Raw genomic sequence first — 16,462 nt, 5'->3', positions numbered from 1 at the left:
GCTTTTCCCTCTCCAGGTTTCACGCATTAACCATTTTTAGGGATTTTTTTTTACCTTCTTGGTGAGACTGGGATCACCAAGGCTGCTTTCATCATCTTCTGAACTGTTTTGTTCCTCATCTGATGTGACAACTTCCATTGGAGTCACAGAGACTGGGCAAACCTTGTAGGGCTCAGTGTAGGCACTGCAGAAAAATAGAACAGACTAGTTCAATGGTGTTATTCCCAGACTCACTGTTGCTCAGACATATAGAATCCCTGCAGAACTTGGAAAGCAAGATTTATCAAGCAGGGTTTTTTTGGCTGCTAGGTTCAAAGGCAACCATTTAGACAAGCAGAAGACTCTGAAAGGAGCAATGGGAAGTTAACTGAACTTGTTCAAGCTTCCCCAAGAGATCAGTGTTCTGGCCCAGTTTGGAGTAAAAACGTCATACTTAGTTGGAACTAGAACTGCTTTGTTCCTCCCTAGTCAACCAACCCCTCAAAACAGATTCAGTAAAATCACACTAACATTTTAAAATGGAAGTTAGATATTGTGACAATGAGTTTTCAGGGAAAACATCAAAAGGACAAGAAAAGTATAATGGTAATACCAATGTAATCAATTAAACTACAAGATACTCAGGTTCCAGAATCCTTAGATTGTTTCAAGGGGGCATGAGTTCAGCTTCAGAAATCCAGAGAAAGCTGTGCAGTAATAGTACTGGACCTGGTGTAAAACACAGCCCAGTGCAATACAGGCCTGCAGCTTCACAGCATTTTACTTTAAAAAAAAAATTATTTTCAATTAAAATTGCCAGTGATCTCAAAACCTCCACAAAGCATGACTAAAGCTGATCTATACATGCCTAGCTCCAAATTCCAGTTGCTGGATCTTGTTAAACCTTTGCTGAACTGGTGGCCAGTCTTCCAGATTTTGTTACTGTGTACTCACAAGCTGTATTCAAGTTGTCCCTTAATTTTAACTTTTATATGAAATAGGCAAAGATTTTGGTGTCTTACTATGCCATGCCACTTATGATTTAATAATTCTAAAATCTCTGAACTTTATCCAATTATGCATTAGCATTATTCAACTTACCAATCATTTTGGCATCAGCTTTTGCTGCCATCCAGTTTTGATACTGCTTTTGGTACCACAACATATAACTCATTTTTCCGGCACTGGCAAAAGATGGATACCAAGCCGCAAATATCAGCTGTAATACCCATCTATTCCTACCTGACTTTACTGAGTTTTTGCATTCAAGGATCAGATTTGGTTTTTTGACCACAGTGTGATTCTGGGAGTTTATATACACCTTATATACCACAGTGACCTGAAGCTTTTTACATTTCCAGGGCAAGGTTCCCATGTTCCACCAAGAAGGTGAGTATTCTGCCTTGAGAAACAAAATCTGACATCTCCATGTTTACTAGGAGACATGTTGGCCAGCCAGGTCAGTCTGTAATGTCGGCCTGGATTACTCAGTTTGTATTATTTCTATACTTCTCATTTCCTCTGAAACACTAACTTCCTTTCACATCTCTGCTTCATCCCTTTATTTTTCTTTAATCTACTTGGAGATCCCAGATGTGAACAAACCCAAGGCATCAAAGCCAATACTAGAGTAACAGAAGGCTGGGCAAAGACGAGCTAATGTAAGTGAGAGGACAATGATGAGACTCCCAAGGTCACTGACCAGATTCCTATTTCCTTTCAGAAAGGAAATTCCCTACATATCTGCATTTACCTCTCTCCCATGCAAGTGTGGCAGTCAGCCTTTCTGTTCTGCCTCCAGCTTTTCCCTCACGCGTAGAGTCCAGGAGCTCTCACAGGCCACTCAGTGCATTTGTCATGGCTGGGCAAAGGGCCAAGCAGTAACTCTGTTCCTCACCATTGTCTACTATGGCTTATTAGTAGTGTCTGCAGTTTTTCAGTGTGGGTGGCATCACCACACTTTTGAAAACCTGTCCAGCTTCAGCAGCAGAGGCACCTCAACCCAAGAGCAAGAAAAATACAGGAACAGCTCAGGAGACTTATTAATAATTTAGCCAGTCTCAGTCCTTACTCACACAGTCCTTCTGCAGTTTGTAATTGTTTGTCCCAGAAGACATGAAATTAAGGTATTCCTTTATTTTCTCTGTGTCTGATAAATGACTGCATTTTGTTGATATGAGAACACATCATAATTTGGGAAGAATGCCTCAGTATGCCTCATTATGAATGGCATTATTAAAGGTTCATACAGCAGCAGAACTTGCAATATTGCTAAACTATTGCATAGGCTTTGTTTGCAGTAGACCTGCATCCCAGTGGCACCAACTTAAGTTTAAAGAGAAGTCTCAAAATTTCATAGATCTCATTTGGATATGGGATGGGCAAAGGTATATTTGTGCCACTATCTCCATTCTCCTCGTCTCTGACCACTCCAATAGCACTCAGGTCTTTACTTCTGAGACTGTTCTGTATCATCACAGGAGCTCCTGGGAAGTGCACCTTTCCTGATACCCTGCACACACTTAATCCAACGAACTCACATGTCATCTTTTATGTCTATGCTCCTGTGATCTCCTAGCACTCCTAGCTTCTGAAGGCTTGAATTGTGCCCAGGAATGACTAAGTGATACTAATCTTTAGTTCATTAAAAGCACTGCTAACTGAGCTTACTGGAAGCAATAAACTTAAATGCAATGGAAGATGCAAATAAAAGTGTGGGTGTGAAGAATAAGGGAAGAGATAGTCCAAGAGTTTGCAGTATCTCAATAGACACAGTAATCCCAAATGAATTCTCTTCCTTGTAGCAATGATTTGGCTGGATGAGAACAGATTGCTGGAACATTATCTGCTGCTCCTCAGCAATTGGCTGTCATCATTCCAAGAGTAAGCCATCACAACAAAGGGAGCAATGGGCCTTCTGGGACAGTCTGACGTTTAATTGACTGAATAAATGCAGGAGGATGTGGTGCAGCAAAAGTCTTTAGTTAGCACCAGTTACATTATAATTAGTAGAGCTTCTGGTAGGTATAGAGTAGGGAAAAGCTGTATGGATGCACCCTATTAGTTATTTGTGTACTTTTGCCTCTGCACATGTATTGCTACATCAGAAAAAGTGTTCTGGAGTCTACAGACTCTCCAGTTATCCTGCCCCTATAGTATGCTTACGTTTGACCTCAAGTGACCTCAGTGACTGAGGGGAAGGTGAAGCCATCGCGGAGAGGGAAGCTGAACTAATCATTGTACTAGAAGGTTTTAAATAAAGTCCAGACACAAGTCTCTACTACCTGTGAACCCTGCAGAACACAGGCTGGGAAGTTTGAGCACAGATGGTGCATGCATGAGAGAGCACTGCTGAGATACACAACAGGTGTGAACTCACAGAACATTATTCACAAATTGAAAAATACTGTATTTTCTCTTGCTTGATTGTGCAATTCTAAGAGAGATACATACCCTTCTTTTAATTTCACATCTGTCCTTCAAATGACCTTGCAAATTCTAACCCATTCCTCAGCAATGATCACATCAATTTTTAAAGATTTTCAGAAGTTATACAGTCAGCTTTAATGACATACAAGGATTTAAGTGAGTGATTTAACAGTGGCAAAAGTACCCAGCCAAGGTTATTATAATAATGGCCTATGAAGAGCATGTATTCTTGTTTGCAAAACAATACAAATGCACTTGGCTGCATGTTCATCTCTTGGCCACACTCCCATGTGATGTTTTGTTTCCTTCTTTAGAGTCACCAACTGCATGAAAAAAAACCAAAAAAACCAAACAGACAAACAAAGAAAACCAAACCAAACAAATCTGAGTTGGTGAAAATCTAAACTTAAGGCCTGTGACTTCCACTGGGGTGATACCAGTAATGATCAGATTGTTTGCAGTTTGCTTTCAATGAATTAAGCCATGCATCCTAAAGAAAGGCTCATAAATCTCACTTGCCTTCTGCTTCAGCAGCAATCATGAGGGGAGAAGGGGAGTCCTTTGCTTTATGATACTCAGCTATGCTTTATGATACCTGTGGAGTATTCATCCTTTCCACCAAGTGGCTCCTTTTGTACATACGAAGTGAAGCTGGTTAGGCTGTTGAAATATGCTGGCAATGTCCCTTCAAATGCTAGTGCAGTAGATCCACCCTAGTGCCTATAAGGTATCATCATGTGTGTTGCACGGAGTTATAGCATATTTCTACCTGGCAACTAGTTCTGCAGCTGACAGTGGAAGTGTGCTAGAAATTTGTTGATCAGTCAAGAGCAATACAGCATCTCCTTGAAGCAGTAAGCATTTGTGCAGGGTTCAGATGTCATGCAGTTTTACTGCCACAGTGATCACAGAATCATAGAACAAAATTATAGGATGATTTGTATTGGAAGGAACCTTAAAGATCATCTTGTTCCATCCCCCTGTCACAGGCAGGGACATCTTCCACTAGATCAGGTTGCTCAGGTCCTCATCCAACCTGGCCTTGAGTGCTTCCAAGGATGGGGGCTTCACAGCTTTCCAACATTCACAGCTTGCCAACTGGGTGGAAAGTGGGCAAGCCACCACTCTCTAGGTAAATAATTTCTTCCTAATGTCTAATCTAAATCTCCCTTCTTTTAGTTTAAAACCATTAACCATTCTCTCTTGTCCTATCACTATCCACCCATGTAAAAAGACACCCTAACTCTTTTTTTAAAAGCCCCCTTTAAGTACTGGAAGTCCACAATGAGATCTCCTCCAAACCTTCTCTTCTCCAGGCTGAAAATCCCCAACTCTCTCAGCCTGTCTCCATAGCAGAAGTGCTCCAGCCCTCTGAGCCTTTTTTTTTTTTTTTTTCCCACTCCTCTGGTCCCATTTTAACAGGTCCATGTCTTTCTTTTGCTGAAAACTCCAGACCTGTATGCAGTACTCCAGCTGGAGTCTCAGGAGGGGGAGTTTCCCTCCATGTTAATCATATGGGAGGGAGCAGGTCAGCGGGAGACTCCTGTGACTGAACCCATCTCCGATCAAAACAAGTGTGATGTGGCCAGTGAGGACATCCAGATTACCCCATCACAGCTCCTGAGCACCTCCATCATTCTCATGTGTCTGTCCCACGACAGGGGACTTCTAGAATTGGATTTCCATATTACAAAATGGAAAAGAAAGCCACTGGATGGCTTATCAATAATCATCATCACCAGTCAACCTGAATTAGTTTCCCTGGACTAAACTGATTTCTTTTGGAAGTAAGTTTCAATGTATTTCAGTCTAAAGAAGGGTATGAACAAGTGCAGCACTTAAGGAACCTCTACTGTGTTCATATTTGAAATGAATTCATAATTTGTCTCCATAAGGTATATACTGCCTAAAGGATGATCCCAGCTAATAAAACTCAAGAGGTCAGCAAAGGATACCTTGCTTAATGAGTCCCAAAAACAGTGTCCAGGGTGTGCTGATGTTTCAACCATTGTGACATCATTTAGTTAACAGGTATCTGTTCAGCATTCAGATACCTGGACTACCTGGATTACCTCCTTGCTGCCTCCCTGTGGTCCTTCACTCTATCTCCTCAGTCAGTGTCAGGACAGTGAAAGAGTAGTTATTTTCTTTGCATCTGTTGCAAACTGAAAAGTGGATGATGCAAATTAATTAGCACCAATATACTTGAAGGCCAAAGAGCCCCGATATATTTTCTGAAAATTTCTTATGGTTTCAAAAGTGTCTGAAAGTAAAGATCATAACAGTATTTGGCCAAAAATTTCACCACACGATGAAGAAAGTAGTAGAAGAGGCTAGAAATCACATCCTTGGTTCCATTCCTACAGTGAAACCAGTATATTAAAGGTGCTTTTGCCAGTAATTATCAACACAGGGCTCACCATATTCAATGTTTATACATAGTGGCAATAGGAAGAAAGTGAACTGTCTGGGTTTCTGAGGTAAGCACTGACTTCTGCTCTGCCTGTTGTGGGGTAACAGAATTTTTTTTTTGTCTAGGATGTTTCACCCATTCATTAGTGAAACCATGTTTCTGGACTGCTAAAAGACAATCCTTTCAAATATTTCCTAAAGAGAGAATGGCTGCGGTGTTGAGTTCATCTAGAGCCACCAAAACTCTGAAATGAACAACAGTTATGACCTGAAATGTTTTTCTGTGTGTATTGGTGTTTGCATTGGCAATTATTTGACCTGAATCACAAAGCAAGCTTATATGAACTACCTCAGAAGGTACAAGCAGCTATTCTTTTTCTGTAGAGTACATCCTCCACAAGTATATCTTCCCCGAAGCCAGCTGAGTGGTGATGAGCTTGACACATCAACTCAGATCACATATGCTAAATTTACAAATGACTACTAAATTGGTGCCATAACCTTCCCATCCACAGACCCCACCCTGCGCCCATTTAAACTCCTCTGTCACAGGAATCTTAGCTCATAACTAATTATAACGTATTGGATACAAGACCAGAATCTCACCTGGACACAGCTGGGTTATGCAAAACTCACATATATAAAATTGATGCCATCCAGTGGGAAGGAACAATAATCAACACCTGCAAAGATCCCCACCCTCCATTGTTGGGCCAAGAAGATTGAATCTACCTTTCTTCTGCATGCAGTATCTCAAGTCTCAAGCCCAGTAGTTACTAGTTCAAACTCTTAGACAGTGACATTCTTATTGCAAAAAATTAAAATAATATGAACTCAATGCAGTGATAGTAATTTGGGAGATGCAATGGGGTGCTGAAGTACCCTGTTTTATTAAAACTCATTATTTATTTCTCTGTATCCATTACATCCAATCCATAAATGATTGTTTTAATTCATTCTGTAAAAGGAAGGCTCATTACTAAAGGAAAATAACGTCCAAATGCATTTAAAGCCAATAAAAGGAAATTATTAGTGCAGCATATGTTTAGCCAGTCAGTTTCCTATGGCAGATCATCAAGGCAAATATTGTATCTGAAGTCTGAAAAGGTCAAGAAAGACATGAGGCCTGCTAATAACATACACAGCCTGTCAAGGCAAGGTAACAGAGGGATAATCACATTTCACACTCTGAGGCATAAGCTGTTTGCCTGCCAAGGCCAGAAAGGTGCTCTTTCTAATTCCACAAGCATTTCAATATGAATATTGCTCTTTCTTGCATTGTTGTGGTACAGAATACAGGAGAGGGGAAGAGGATTTTTGGTCAGATGCATAAGGCTTTTGCTGTTTTCCAGACAACTTTAGGGACAAAACTCTCCCAGCTTCAATCACTGCTCCTGGAGATGGTCACAGATCAACAGTGCTGGTGCAGGTCTAGTTTTGGAAGGGAATGGAGGAAGTGAGGAGCACAAAGGTGTTTGGGAATGTCCTCTGGCCCAGCCTGAGGCGCTATCAGTAGAGAAGTGATAAGAGCCAGAGAGTGAGGTTTCACTTGCCATGTCCCAGACGTGCTAGGATGGATAGCTTTGAGGAACCTGTGTAGCCAATCCACAATTCAGGCTCAGTGACATACCCTGGGGTACGCCGCTGCCTGTGAGCACCATTACTCTCCCCAGTCCTGTGGTTTTAAAACACTAGGTAAAACAAAGCAGCAGTAAAAGCTGGACATGCCAGGAAACAAAACACAGTGTCCTTGGGCCTCGGACTAGTGGCATACCTCCTTCCTGCTCTCCCAGGCATGAGGGAGAGGCAGTGAGCTGTGGTGGCCTCAGCTTGTGCTCAGCCCGGCCCTCTGGCCCTTGTCCCGCATTTCCTGTAAACAGGGAACAGTTCCTCCCCAGAGATGACCTGGCAATGAACTAGCAAGGGCTGACGCTCAGCTGCACCACACCCAGTGCCCCACTGTGCCAGAAGGTACAATGGGGCAGCCGATAATACATAATATATTGCTAAAGGCAGCTCTATGCTTTAGAGACTCCTTTGAACGTATTAATATCATCACATGTAAGCCACCACTGACCTTTTACTTTCAATAAATCTTTAGCTTCACAGGCACCCCAGGGCTTTTATATCCAACAGCCCCAGCAGAGGTTTCCCTTAAGATTCTCTTTATGCTTCTCTTTTCCTTCTTTCCCTTGCTAAATCATAGCCCTGTTGATCTCCATCACCCTATCATTCCCCATCTGTGGTAACCTTTTACTATGTTGAATCCTTGCAATGCAAAGGAGGTGGGCATAATGAAGACCTGAATGGTTGGCAGTGACAGAAGTACTGTGCTGTGAAACTCTTCTTCCTTCCCAGACCATGCACACCATACATCTGCATTATGTTGAAATTACATTCTGCATTTCTGTCAAGGGACAGATGCTAACAAGGAACATATCCACTAATTATCATTATAGGTATCAAATTATTTGCTGAGTAATCCCTAGTCACTGTACAAATGGCCTCTGACTATGAAACCACCCAGCACTTTTTTTCCCTATTCTCCTCTATAAAATGACTTATTTCAGCGACAGTCTGACTTTGGATACAATGATGTAAAACTGGGGAGGATGCACCCTGACTTCAGTGGACTCACTCTGTATTTGTGATCTTTGAGCAACTTAAGACCCTCTAATTTCACTCAACCCTCTGTTAGACTTTTTCCTCTCTATAAATCAGTGACAGAATAAGCCAACCACCTAGAACTTCATTAATAAAGGGAAGGAAGAAATACACGTTAGAAGTGACTTTCAGCTGGTTACCTGATGGTCATCTCAGAATATGAGAAGTACACTTCTCTGGGGAGACCACTGTCTGAGAAGCAAAGCTGAAACCACTGCTCTACTACAAATTATTTGTTTTGATCTTTGGCATATTTCTTAACTTTGTGCTTTGGCAGTCACTTGTGTAAAGTGGGTAATCCCAGAGCAATGTCACATTTACAGCACAGGTTAGACTGAAGGCTTTGGACACGGTGGTTCCCTGCCAGGGTCTTAACCAGAGCTACTTTGTCCATCTCCTTTCAGGCACAGTTTTACTTCTCTTCTTCCTGTTTACTGCAAACTAAAAGGTATTTCACTTTGTCCTTAAGACAGAGAGATGGGTACCCCAGGATGATGCCCATGCTTAAGGCACAGAGTAATGTTTTCTTATGGCCAAGCTGAGTTGCAGAAATCTACCTGGAACTATGTAACAGTCATGCTTGCTAGTATTGCTGTTTTCTGCTGGCAGTGATGGTTCTTGAGTTGTAGGCTGACAGTGGCTTTCAGGCAGCCAAGTTGGTGATTTCTGCACAAAGGCTCACACTGGAGAACATCAATCATGTAAGATTTAAGCAGTACTACTTGTCCAAAGAATTAGAATTCATAAAAACATTGCAGACAGACAATTCAGAAAAAGATCTGTGTCAATCATTGTGTGGGAGTTTCGCAAATGGAGCCAAGCAGAACCAAGGCACGTTTGTCACACACAGGGATCCTCTGGAGATGTTCTCTGTTGATGGATGGTTCTGCTATCTAACAAGCATAATAAACAGGTTTAAAATTTTGTATAGGTAAGAATCTGCTCCAGATGGGTTTCATAGCTGCACAAGGAGCTTATTGACTACAGTGAGCTACACAGAACTAGAATATCTTTACAAGTCCTCTTCCTTAGTGAATCTAGGTTTGTACACTACAGCAGTTGCTCTGTACTTTTGCACAAATACTCCTGAAACTCAGACTACAGCCAGGATTACACTGTTGATTCTGGAATCTAGTCTGGATGAGATGTGATTAGGTGTCAGGCAAATTTGATCATCATAGCAGCAAATGGATGCAACTCATTATAATCCTTTCAGAATATTCAGTTTAACATAATTGTAAGTGATAATAGTTGTGAAAACTCAAAGGAGGATGCCAGCTTGGAAATTGTGTCAGTGAAACACAAACACAAAACTGAACTTGAATCAATCATCATTTGCTGCAGACAGACTTTTTAGTGACCTGTTTATTAATACAAATTCGAAATCTTGGCATCTGATTCCAAAAGACATCAGAACTGGTGGAAGACAGAGGCATTGGTTTTTGTGGTAGAGAACATTACCTTTTTAAAAAGTTTTTTAGAGTTGTATTGGGAAAAGACTTAAAATTAGTATTCCTAGAGCCTTTTAGACCACAGAGAAAATGATACTTCCAATGCAGATAATGACAGTTTTCAGAGTTTTTTTTCTTTCTTTTCAAAAAAAAGCATATTTTTTTCTAAAATTAGGAGAAGTAGCAGTAACATAGCACCAATACTTTACAAAGTCTGAATCTGCTATGACAGAGAAAATACTAATTTCTTACAAATAGTACCTTGCTTAGGAGTGAAGTTAAAAACACCTTGCATAATAATGCGTCCTAATACAAGAATTATCTCTAAGCATTGTTATAGTATTACTGAATTAAATTTCATTCATGCATAAGTAGAATAACAGTTGGTTACGCACATAGCAGAATAAGGGCAGAACATGGAATTTCAAAACTGGTATTAGGAACAGTAGGACACCCTTGGTTTGTAATTGCCAGTTCCAAAATGGAAATTACACTTGTAATGTATGGCTTTAAGAGATCCCCTTCAATGCAGTAACAACATCTGTGTGTCAGATCCAGCAGCAGAAGAGTGCCCAAGAGGGCAGAATGTAGAATGAAAAACTCTGATTACTGCAAGGTCTGGAGTGTTAGCTCAGTTCATACAGGACTTGACCATGAGACCACTGTTTTTCTTTGCTGCAACATCTGAGGTGTAGGAATTTATTTTTGTACCTCAGACAACTGAAAAGAAATTATTTCAGATGTTCTAGAAATGAAACAGGACTGTGTCTGTTTTTGGGTCTTGTGACCAAAACCTGTAGGTATTTCCTTCTCCCTGTGGCTGGTGTTTTAGTCATTGGGTTGTGAGAAACTCATAACCTAATTACCACTGCTGACTGATTCAAAGTCATCACTCAAAGTGATCTGGAAAAGCAGACCTACGAGACGCAGAGACTAGGTTTTCTGTATCTTAGGCTACAGCATATAGGAGTTCCTTTAAATTCTGTTGAAACAGATGTATGGTTCACATACAGTCCTTTTGTGAATGTTTCCCTTTTGGAAAATGTTTCAGCTCCTTCTAATTTCAGGTACTAGCACAAATCGTTAAGGCAGTCAAATCACAAATGGCTGTTCACATCCTCAGAGGTACAGATGTACCCCACATGAGCATCTGGCGTAGTATCATTTATCATCCAGATTCCACTTATATAATCACTTTTCCAACTATGACACATTTACTTATGTTCTTCTGACTATAAGTCCTGGATCCTCTTAGAAAAAGATTATACATTTCACAAAATTAAACTGTTAACATGGCACATATCATAGACTGGTGATTAGGGATATGCTCCTGATTATTATTACTTTGTTTATTTTTTGGCAGTGTAATTTAGACACTAAAACTTGGTATCAGAGTCTTTATGTTCTCTTTTCATTTTGTTGCCAGTTCATTATTCCATACTTTCCATGGAAAATACTCACAGTAAGTTCAACATAATGAACACCATTCTGCCCTGCAGGACTCTTAATATGGAAGGCAAGATGTTATTTCCCTGTACTATCAGGATCAATTGCTTTATCAACACCATGCAGCCAAATCTGGGTACAAACCAGGGGAAAAATGCAGTGAAGCTAGGATCAAGTGAACTCAGTTTTCTTGCATTTCAGAGATTCACCCAGTTGTTAAAACAGTACCTCCAGAAGGAGGGAAACAGAGCTTAACTGCTAATCTGTAGCGCTGAAGGAAAGTGCTCTCCTCTGTCTTATAAGAGGTCGGGTTCATTTCCCAGATTAAAATAAGAGTTGGCTGTACTTTTGCTTGGCTGAGGTTTTTTTAAGTTCAAAAATCAGCTTTGGAATGATTAAAAATGACACAGATTTGTAATATTTGGCTGGGATGAATTCATTAAATACTTCTGGCCCCTCTCCCAGATAATTGAGGAAAATGAAAACCATTTTAATCCTGCAATTCAAAAATATGGCTTAGTTCAGAATTTACTTCAGTAGCTATTTTTTTTACTTGCAAATGAAGCAATCAGAAAAATGTCGTGAACTACAGAATTCCTTTATTTTGTTGGGTTTTTTTTCTTGGACTTTTCAATTAGGCACACATATTTTATCTCTCTTTTAGCCACTGAAGCAATGTTTTTTCTTAAAACTGCAATCAAATGGCAAGATAAATTACTTGTCCAGACAGCTTAATATATGTCACTCTCACAGTGGCTCTTTACCCTGGATATATTCACTGTGATGTAGCTTTATCTCGCTGCCAGTGTCTGGATTTTTTAAGGCTAGCAATGTGAAAGTAGAAAGAGTGAAGGAAAGATTTTGAGGTGCCCAGTTTTACCTCACATACTGCCCTTTTCTATTTAAGGACCAGAAGATTTGACTTCAAAGTTGTGTTGTACTGTATGCAGTCCATTACTTCTGTAGACATGTGTGCTAAGGAAGAGTCTTTTCTGAGTTCTTCTAGCCAACTCTCAGAACTAAGAATGCAGACTGAGACCTGAAATGTAAGAGGATAAGAAACTCTTATCAGAAACACCAAACTAGCTATCCTTGATGAGGTCCACCTGCCTTGAGGGTCCATCAGGGGATGCAGTGGGTTAACATCCAAGTTTAGTGAACATATTCAAGGCATAAGGACAAAATACCAAGAGACTGAAGAGGTACATAATTTGGGACAGCTGAGAATAGCTGGATGGAGACTGTGCAGCAGACATATGCAGCTATTCCTTGTCTCAGTTTATCAGTACCTAGCTGTATTTCTTTTGAGAAAAAAAAGTTTGAGTATGATCGGTCTAAATCTGTTTGCTCTAGGCTTTTAATGGATAGCATCTAATTAATCCAGCCAATTACTCAAGTGAAAGGATCCTTTTATAAGCTCTTTAAGAGGGTTCTTGGCAAAACAAATAGCGCCTCTTAAATATGTTCTTCCATCCATTAACTCTAATTGGTCGATTAAAGTAAAATTAACTGTTGTATGCCACTAAACATCAAATTTTTAGAGGGAGTTTTTACATTAACCCCTCTTTGGGTCCTGTAAAAGAAGAATTCTTGTAGGATAATCAAAAATGCGTTGTGCACTATAAATAACTTTGCTGGGTGGCACAACAAAACATAAACTACTAGACTGGATTTGCATTTAAAATGCAATAGCATTCTGATGCTTTTGCTACATATCTAATCTAGAGATATACCCCATGTCATGGAGCAGTGGATTCTGGAAAGGCTACAGCATTCTAATGGGCAATCTCTCCTTCAATAAATCTTCTCAGTGAGGCTCCTGGTGGGGGTGGGAGAGGAGAAAGGTATGCATAGAATAAGGCATGCAATAACATGTCATGTTATTGACAGTAAAAGGTCTGACCATTACAAACATTTCATCACCCTGTCTGCAACACATGCTTTCTTTCTGCATGGTGCCAGGAATGCTTAAATCTCACCAATATCACTTCTGGCTCCATAATCATTATCCAGGACAATTCTGCAATACACAGCAGACTCTCTCCTCTTGTGTAACCCCATTGAAATGTAGTTCTGGTTCATTTAATGAAAACAGTGAAGACAGAGAAGTTGACCCAGGCATAAAAGCACCCAGGACATGAAGAGGGTGATGTGTACACACTCCTTTTCTGCACTGTAATTTGATAATTAAAATAGCCATCACAATGGAGTCCATCTACTAATAAAGCCAAAATCGGCTGAGGTCTCCAGACCATTTCCTGGGAGGTATATGAGACTGCAGTTTCTCATAAACAAAGGCAGGGTGAGATCCAGCATGCTGCATCTGAGCAGCGGCAGTTCTCTGAGGCTGTGCTATGTATGCAGGATGATGATGTGCAATGCAAAGCTGTGCTGGGGGAGCACACTGGCTATCTCACGACCTATACTGTCCCTACACATCTGCATCCCCAGCATGAACCAAGACAAACAGCTCCAAGGATATGACGAATCAGGAGAGCAGTCGCGGAGCTGCTGAAAAATTGATACCTGCTTGTGGGCGAGGTATTAAAATCTTTCATTCTTTGGTATTAATTCATTTGGTATTAATGACATTACTGATACTCTCTAGAGAGGTGCTTCTTAGAAAAACTCTGCCATCCAAGAGCACTTAATATTTTCTGTCTCTAATGCTTAACAGTGCAAGGTGAAGCATGCCTCGTGCCCAGCTTTCAGCAGCAATGGGTTATCTCCAGCAGACTGCTCCCTGTCTATGAGCAGCTTGGAGTTCTGCATTAACCGCTGTCACCTTCAAATTCCCTGATGCAATTCAGACTCAAGTAAATACTCAAGTAAACAGAAATAAAAACATGACTTGTGTCAGAGCTGGCTGCGGCTGTTGTCAAGATGTGCAATAAGTTGTGCATGGCCTGAAGTCAAGTATAGTACCGGGATCCCTTATTCTGCAATGCACTTACAAAGCTTTCTTTCAGTTGTATGCTGCAAAATTCAAGAACTGGTGAAAGCTCATGAGATTTTATTTTCCATCCTATTCACCAGATCACAAGTGACAACGTCTCTTTTCCTTGTCTCTAAACTCAATCCCTGATCCTCCTTCCCTCTGTGACAGTATTTTTATGGGACTTTCTCCCATCTACAAGATCTAGAGCACAACACATTTCACACTGACATTAAAAAAAAAAAAATACTATGTAGAGATTTTTATGAGTGATTTTTTTAAAAATTATGTTTCTTTTAAAAACCTCTCACAATGCTCATGATCACTTTGGTTCTCTTCAGCTTAATGACTGTCAGCAAAATTCCTTACAATTGACCCATACAGGTCTTTAAAGGAGCTAAGCCCCATTAGTAGACCACTTCTGTGCTATCTCCATAACAAACATTAATATATCCACCAACCCCGAGAAATGCTACAAAACCAAATTGTAGACCTACAAAACCAAAATTCTGTCTCTTGTAAAGCTTCTCATCAATGCTATGGGTGGATGTTAGCTTAGTGTAGTCCAGAAAAGGGATTTAAGAAGCAGAGAACTAGGAACTGAGTGGAATCAGCAGCTGGGATTTGTTTTCCTGTGTAAGCAAGAAAAGGAAAGGATGGGAAAATCTTTCCCAAAACAACTATCTAAAATCTATGCTGAATCTATAGCTCAAAGCCTGCTTTGTGTAGATTTGCCTCCAGTATAGATATAGCTTGCTTCTATTACAAATGCAGGGTAATGTCAGCAACGTTGCTATTATCATACATAGCAGTGAGCCAAAAGACAGCTTGAACTGCATTGAACATGTGTATCCTGTTTGGATAATCTCTCAGAGCTATAGCTGTACTGAGCAGCTCTAGCTAGGACATGCAGAATAACAAAGCATGAGTTGATTTTATCTTCTTGACAAAATTCTCCTGGAGTTTTACCATAAACAGGAAAGTATGGTAACTGAACTGGTCATTGGGATGAGAAGTCTTGATATGGTCAGCATATGGGCAAGTGTTGTACAGATCAAAACCAGCTTAATAAACCGTGTGTCTTTTTTCTGCCCATGTTTTCTAGAAAATGTCAGAAACATCTGGAAATTTGGTGTTGCTTCTCCTTTCACAACTACTCCTTGTATATGAGGTTATTTTGATTATCTCTAGAATGCTTCCCACTCATTTGCTCTTTGTTGGGACAGAAACAACTATAGCCTTACGGTTTTCTTTGGGCCAGAGTTCACCTGAATTAATTGTCATAGGAAGGGGCAGGTTGCACCTGAATAAAAAACAATCCAGGGCTTCAGCTGTACCTATTGTTTCAGCTGCATTTGTTATCCAAGGAGTGAAAGGCTTCAGGAGTTTCTAGTGGCCATCCTCCATGCCCATCTGATGCAATACCACAACTGTATTTCTCAGAGCTGATTAAAATCTTGGTATTGCCGTTAGGATTCTCCTGCTGGCTGCATAGCAGCACACTTCAAATGTCTGTCCTTTTAAGCAAGAAAATTAAACAGTGAATCTTCTCATCAGAGAGTTTGTGAAGTCCCCCCCTGCCCTGCTGTTCCCCAGCCATACACAGTAGGGAAGGTTCCTGGTTTATAATAATCTTTTATAACACTCACATTCTGTTCTCTGAAGTGTGATAGAAGAGTTGGACTTGGTTATTCATCAAAAATGTAGCAATTCCATAAAGTATCACCAGATGTTTAACACAAATGCTCTCCAGGTGAATGAACAAAAAAAGTTCATGGGCTCAAAAACCATGTATTGCAAGGGTTTAATCCAACACACTTGTACTCTCAAACCGTTGAAAAAAACCTCTGGATATGAGCAAGCTGCAGTTCAAAGTAATTTTTATCCCGTTGTGGTAGAGGGGTAGAGGTATGTTTGATAGGTATTCTTACTAGAAATCTTAAATCCATGGCAAGGCATTTTAGGCCAAACTACTTTAGCAGCAAATAAAACATCCATGTCCATACATCATGTATGCATGTGTAAATAGGTGCACCTGCTTGTACAATTTGATTTGCTTTACAATTAGGCCATACACTGTTTCTTCAAGTCTGTTATATGACTGCATGTGTATGTACACGGGATGTGTATTTACATTTCATCAAAG

The 16,462-nt window shown here is 40.3% G+C and overlaps 1 protein-coding gene across 3 annotated transcripts in view; it reads right to left on the bottom strand.

Moving 5' to 3' along the window:
- Positions 1-16,462, bottom strand: part of FGD5 (FYVE, RhoGEF and PH domain containing 5) — an 82,077-nt gene that overhangs the window by 53,217 nt on the left and 12,398 nt on the right. For all 3 annotated transcript variants that reach the window (XM_053953764.1, XM_053953765.1, XM_053953766.1), the window contains exon 3: positions 55-184. In XM_053953764.1, coding sequence (XP_053809739.1) covers positions 55-184 — 130 coding nt within the window. The remainder of the gene's footprint in view (positions 1-54; positions 185-16,462) is intronic.

Source organism: Vidua chalybeata, chromosome 12 (assembly GCF_026979565.1).
Source record: "Vidua chalybeata isolate OUT-0048 chromosome 12, bVidCha1 merged haplotype, whole genome shotgun sequence".
Classification (NCBI taxonomy): Eukaryota; Metazoa; Chordata; class Aves; order Passeriformes; family Viduidae; genus Vidua; species Vidua chalybeata.
The sequence above is the reverse complement of the archived record's forward strand: the minus strand, read 5'-3'. Positions and strand labels throughout refer to the sequence as shown.